This window comes from Phalaenopsis equestris, unplaced genomic scaffold (genome assembly GCF_001263595.1).
Source record: "Phalaenopsis equestris unplaced genomic scaffold, ASM126359v1 Scaffold000224, whole genome shotgun sequence".
NCBI lineage: Eukaryota > Viridiplantae > Streptophyta > Magnoliopsida > Asparagales > Orchidaceae > Phalaenopsis > Phalaenopsis equestris.
In genome coordinates this window covers 2,877,127-2,883,321 of record NW_018164666.1, presented here as the reverse complement: position 1 = coordinate 2,883,321, position 6,195 = coordinate 2,877,127, and the positions used below count along the sequence as shown (strand labels likewise).

The following is a 6,195-nucleotide window of genomic DNA, read 5'->3' as shown; positions in this document are numbered from 1 at the left end:
TGGTAACAACTTTTGAGATAACAAACTTGTTGCCATCAATCATGAGCTAGATTTTGTTGAATAACAATGTTGTCATTTAAGACTTGGAAAAAAGCAACAAGCAAGCCCTGGCACTTAAAATGTAATAACGAGAAGGAAAATACAAATAGATTTTGTTGCATGTGCAAATTGGATGTTGCTTTAAAGTAGCAAATAAGACTCTTAATTATATTTGCCAAAATGTTGGAGAAGCAATAAAACCAGTGGAGAATTTTAATGTCATAATGATGTTACCAACTTTAATGATAGAAAATATTATAACATTTTTAGCATAACAAGAGATGGAAAGGGTGAGTATGATTCACACCAAATAGGATGATAAAATGCCAAAGCATGTTATAGCTTCGATGAGAATGATAATGAAAAATTAAAAGAGGAAAGAGACAACCTCGTAGCTTATCTTATATATTCATCAAAAATGTATTTTACTTTTTAAGAAACTATAAATAATGATATTTTTTTATATTATATCTATGATTTAAGTCGTATAAATATAAAAAAAATTAATGTTAAAATTATAAATATATAGTAATTATGTAGTATGTCTGTAAATGCCCCAAATATATAACTCATTTTAGATTATGTTTGGGGCAAGCTGCTGCTTATTGAATAATTTGTTGATAAGTTTTTTAAAAATAATATATTGTTCAACAGAAGAAATGGCTATTATAACTTTTCATTTTTTTTTTGGAAAAATCAGATCGCTGGCAGAAAAACTGCCAGAAAATATTATTTCTAGTGTTTTTTAAAACACATAAGTTGCTAATATACGATTTTCTCAAATAAATCAGGTGCATTTTCAGGCATCAAATAAATTGCCAAGAGTTTAAGGGTCTGTTTGGGGCAGCTTGTGTGTTTCAGGATAAACTGCTTATCCTGAAACGCAGCCCGCGGGCCGACTGCAGGGGTCTACCTGCGGCCTGCGTTTAGTGTAAAAACCCAAACACAGTTTCAGAAAAGCTGGTGAAACGCGCGAACCAAACAGTACGGAGGCGGCGTTTTATAAGCTGCCCCAAACGGACCCTAAGCCGCAGACTAAAAATTTCAGAGTATGTGAAATGTTTAAACACTTATGATTAAATTAGCTAAAAAATACTAAAAAAAATATATAATTTCAAATTTTGCACAAATTTCAGCCGTGAACTGTTTCGATGCAAAACCATTAGATTTGTCGTCGGTTGTGATGACCATTGTGTAAAGCTAAAATTTTTAAAATTATATTTCTCGAGCTTCGTGCACCCTTTTCTCGTATAACTGCGGAAGATGGGAACAACTTAAGAAGGGTTAGGTTCTGTCGTGTACCCAGCTTCTTCTTCTTCCCCGACACACCTTTAAACTGATGTGACACCTTAGCAGTCTCCATGGCAAGGTGCGAGGTCGTCGCCGGCGCCCGGTTGTCTCCATTCTCCACCGCCGGTATTCGCCGGAGGCTTTTGGAAGCCGTGCTATGCGGCGCAACAACCCACCGCCGGAAAAAGGAAGTAGAAACACCCCGCAGCAATCCACCCCCTCCGGAAGAGGAGAGACAGTTCGAAAAGCTGTCCGAGCTTCTTCAAGAAGAAGCTCGAGAGTCACGGAGGAGAGAAGAAGCCGAAAAGAAGCGAAAGATCGAAGCTTTCGAAGAAATGCAGGGCGTCGTGATGAGTCTGCAGGAAACAGGGGAAGGCCGTGATGGCCGGCGAGCTGATGCGGCCGCGGAGGTGCGAAGATTAGCAAAGAATAACCCAGAGGCCCGGCAGACGCTCGCAATGCTCGGCGCCATTCCTCCACTCATCGGATTGCTCGATGCGGAAGACTCCGATTCCCATATCTCTGCTCTCTACGCGCTCCTCAATCTCGGAATCGGCAATGACGAGTAAATAAAGCTATGATCTTTCCTCTCATTCTCCCCTTTCTGCGATCCCTAATTCCTTAAAAACGAAACTTACACAGGAACAAATCGGCCATAGTGAAAGCTGGAGCGATTCACAAAATGCTGGTCCTGATCGAATCTAGCCTGCCAACCCCCCGCCGCCGGAGACGGCGGCGGCGATCGTCGCCGTTTTTCTCTGCCTCAGTGCTTTGGATGCCAACAAACCCATCATCGGAGCTTCCTCCGGCGCGATCCCCTTCCTGGTGAATTTTTTCCGCGATCCTAACCTCAACATTAACTCCACCCAATCCAAAGATGACGCCTTGCGGGCTCTTTTCAACCTCTCGATCTCTTCTTCAAACGCTGACCGGCTAATCGACGCCGGCCTCGTTTCTTCTCTCATCTCCGCAGTCAGCGAGGATACTAATATCAGTGAGCGGGCTCTCGCCGTGCTTTCCAACCTAGTCGCCGCATCGCCGGAGGGCCGGCGAGCTGTGAGCTGCACCTCCGACGCGTTTTCGGTTCTGATCGACGTGCTGAACTGGAGCGACGAGCCAGGGTGTCAGGAGAAAGCGGCGTACATTCTGATGGTGATGGTGCACAAATCGAGAGGCGGTGAACGAGCGGCGATGGCGGCGGCGGGGATCACATCAACATTGCTTGAGCTCGCGCTGGTTGGGAGCGCGCTCGCGCAGAAGCGAGCATCGCAGATTTTGGAGATGCTGAATGAGGAGAAGGGGAAGGGGGTTTCGAAGAGGATGGTAGCGGTGTCGGCGCCGATTGATTCCGCCATCGGCGGCCGGATTATATCGGCGGCGGCGGCGGCGGCGGCGGCGGTGGAGGAGGAAAAGGGGATGAATGAGGAGAGGAGGGCTTTGAGGAGGTTGGTGGTGCAGAGCTGGCAGAGCAACATGCGGCGGATTGCGCGGCGAGCTAATCTCCCGCAGGATTTTGCATCTTTGGATTCTTTTCGTGAACTGACGGCATCTACCTCTAAGAGCCTGCCATTCTAGCTGATGCGACGGTAAAAGAGTTTTTTTTTTTTTTCAGTATCATGAGATGAATGCTTTACTTTGGGGCAGTTTTTGAAAACGCCTTCATATCTTTTTGATCGTCCATTTTGCTCCTCATCCAAAAATTTGGTTCCATTTTTTATACTAAAATCAGAACACGGGTCGAATCACGCGGTCGAACCCCACGATCGACCCGCGGGCTGTATTTCAAGATAAGCTGAATGTCCTGAAACACACAAGCTGACCCAAGCACACATTTAGTAACTACCAGGCCTTATTTCGGATTATTATTATTATTATTTATTTAAATTAAAATATTATATATTTTCTAAATGTCGATTTTTACCTTCATAACACCTTGCCAATGCATTAAAAAAAAGGTGGATTTTATTTTTAGATGATGTGATATGAAATATTTGATGGTATAAACGTTAAGATAAAATTAGTGTGTTAAATATGTAAATAAATTGAAATTGAAATAGGCTTGTATGTATGTGAAGTAATTTTTTTCTTAATCGATAGGGACTCTAAAAAGGCCGAAAACTGCTTACCTAATGAAGATGCGGAAGGGTCCTATCACTCTCTTTTTATGAAACATTAAATAGGATGGGTTGGCACATCCCAATTATATTTGGTATAGTTTTAATATCATCTCTCTTATATTAAATTTCTCTTGTTATGAAAGTATTCGTGGCACAACAAATATTGGAGAATTTTATTTTTAATTTTAATTTCCAGACGGACGACAATTGATATATAAGCAATATTTTCGATCTTGAGTGAGCTCAGCTTTGCTTGTGTTTAGCTCTTGTGAAATCAATTCTGTTCAAAATTGTTCTTAAACAGTGTGTTCGTGTTTGACTTGATTTACATATTCTTATTATTTTTATTCGTGTTTGGCTACTGTCTGACTCGAAATTGTTTTGTTCAAATTAATTAGAAAAATATATGGAGGGCATTCGATTCAAATCTAGACTACACCAGTTGTTGTGATTTATATTTAATATATATGATGTTATCAAATAAATAATACATATAAGTTTCTTATTTTGAGCTAAAACGAGCCCAACAAGATCTAATAAAGAGTTGTTCGTGTTCAATTTATTTATAATTTGAGCTTTAAAAAATTATTTTTGTTCAGCTCACTTAATTATCGAAAGATTTCGAAGTGAAGCTATTTGGGAGTTTTTTTTTTTTTTTTTGACAAATTAAAAATTGTTTTTTTATATATGCATCCATAATGGTAAATGATATATATTACATACATTTATTATGAAATAAAGTTTAGTAGACAGATCCATCAATCTTAATGTTATAGCTGGGAGCTCGTTGTTGCTGAGGTCATATATTCAAAGAATTGCGAATTCTGTGAGTTGGGACTAAATTTGTGAAGAAATATGTATATACAAATTAAGACATAAATGTTTTTTTTTATGCGTGTGCAATTTGTATTGCATTCATTGTAATCATAAATGTAACAAATTTGTAAATACTTTATTATGTTTAGACCCTACTTTATATTTATTTATTTAGTCTCAAAGTTGGGAAAAAAGACCCTTGATTTTGTCCTTCGTGCTTTTCCAAAATGTTGTAAGTTGTTCGTTGAAGGGGCATGCAGGACTGGGTTTTAGTTAAAAATTTGATTTTTTGCATGTTCCTTTTTCTTTCATGTTCTTTGACTCTTTTTCTTCTTTAATAAAAAAAAGTAAAATTTACCAACAGACCACACCATTCTGATGTTCTTACAAATCTGACTTTCTAAATTTTGCTATTTACACTCGTAACCTTTTGTTAGATATGTAAATAATCAAGAACTGTGTGTTATGTATGTAAATGAACCTAAAAAAATGGCAAATAAGACTTATCTTTCTAACAACCCTAGAAATGAATTAAATGGTCTTTTACACAATTGTTTGCCATGTGCTTGTCTTTTGCTGCAGGAGTGCTGCGGTTGAAGGAAGATGGGCGGCAGGAGTTTCAGAGTTTTTTTTTTTTTTTTTTTTTTTTTTTAATTTCTGGATCTTGTCTGATGTAAAAAAAGAAATAACATTTGCTCTTGTTTTGTTTGTTTCTTGAGTTATAAATTAGGAATAAATAAATATTTCAATGGTGATGCTTCAGAGCTTTAGATTTGCTAGAAGAGAATATATTTTTGTTAGCGCACGGCAGAGAAAAATCTTGAAAAAGTTGTCTTTTTTTTCTGAAATTTGAGCTTCAAAGCTACAAAATAAAAGAGATACTTGTAAATAGGGATAATGTGTTGTAGAAAGATGGATTTGGAATGATTTCTTTTTTTATCTATTTTATACTCCTTCCCCTGGGACTACAAAAAAGAGAAGAATAAATAAATGTTATGTTGTAGGTTGTATTGTATGTAGTCTATTGAGACTTGTCATTTGAACATATATTGTTGTAGATGTCAAGTGATTCATAAATGGGCATGGATGGTGATGGGTCAAAATCTTTTTTTTTTATTTTTTATCAACATGTTAACTTCAAAAGACCGATAAAGGACCTTGATGGTGAAGCTTGAGATGTGTAGGTGAGCTCAGCGAACAAGCTCAGCGAATATGTGCGAGCTCGGCGGAGAAGCTTGGTAGGTTCAAGTGAACTAGGCAAAGGAGCTGGCCAATTCATTAAATCTTTTGAGAGATGGTTCTTGTGGTCATCACTTCTATGAATGTGGTCCATGAGTATGATCAGTTAGAGAAAAGTAGGCTTCAAGTTCATGAGGACTAGAATCAATTAAATAGGCCCACTTTACATGGGAGATTCCTTGGTAGGTTAAGAAAATCAATTTTAGATGTGCAATTAAATAAAAACTTTGTTAAAATTTTAAATTTTAAAATAAAGTAATTGTAATTGTGTTGGATTTATTATGATGCAATAGCTCTTAATGATAATGAAGTAGCTAATAAAGTGACTTGGCTGGTCTTCAACCCTATGATGGAGTCGAGTTCGAATCCTAAAATAGATAATGTTGTTTCGACACTAAGGGGATCAAAGTAATGATAAAACATCGAGTAATTTTCAACAAAAAAAAATTTGTAATTTATGGAAAATAATACGATAATGGTTATGTGTGGGAGATCTAACTATCAATATCTTCATATATGAGAGGAATAAATCATGACAATTTAGCTCATCACATTAGCACTCGTTCTTATGAACTTATCATAATAAGATCAGAAATTCAAGCAAATATGTGATTAGTTGAATTTGCAAGACCAATCATGGTCTACAATTTATGTACCAATTCACCATCAACATATTTACAACATTCGACACGAA

General features: G+C 37.6%; 1 protein-coding gene across 1 annotated transcript; it reads left to right on the top strand.

The window, feature by feature from the left end:
• Nucleotides 1–1,160: 1,160 nt before the first annotated feature.
• Nucleotides 1,161–4,901, top strand: LOC110023393 (U-box domain-containing protein 12-like). The gene is made up of 4 exons (XM_020722796.1): nucleotides 1,161–1,894; nucleotides 1,972–2,017; nucleotides 2,059–2,915; nucleotides 4,845–4,901. Exons 1-3 carry the CDS (start codon nucleotides 1,401–1,403, stop codon nucleotides 2,902–2,904), a joined length of 1,386 nt encoding a protein of 461 aa, XP_020578455.1. The 5' UTR covers nucleotides 1,161–1,400; the 3' UTR covers nucleotides 2,905–2,915; nucleotides 4,845–4,901.
• Nucleotides 4,902–6,195: the final 1,294 nt, after the last annotated feature.

What these genes read in the sequence shown, in the direction of transcription:
- LOC110023393 (XM_020722796.1), top strand. Translation starts at nt 1,401, where the DNA reads ATGGCAAGGTGCGAGGTCGTCGCCGGCGCCCGGTTGTCTCCATTCTCC. An exon ending in CTCGGAATCGGCAATGACGA is followed by an intron (nt 1,895 to 1,971) that starts GTAAATAAAGCT and finishes AAACTTACACAG; the next exon opens with GAACAAATCGGCCATAGTGA. An exon ending in GAGCGATTCACAAAATGCTG is followed by an intron (nt 2,018 to 2,058) that starts GTCCTGATCGAA and finishes CCGCCGCCGGAG; the next exon opens with ACGGCGGCGGCGATCGTCGC.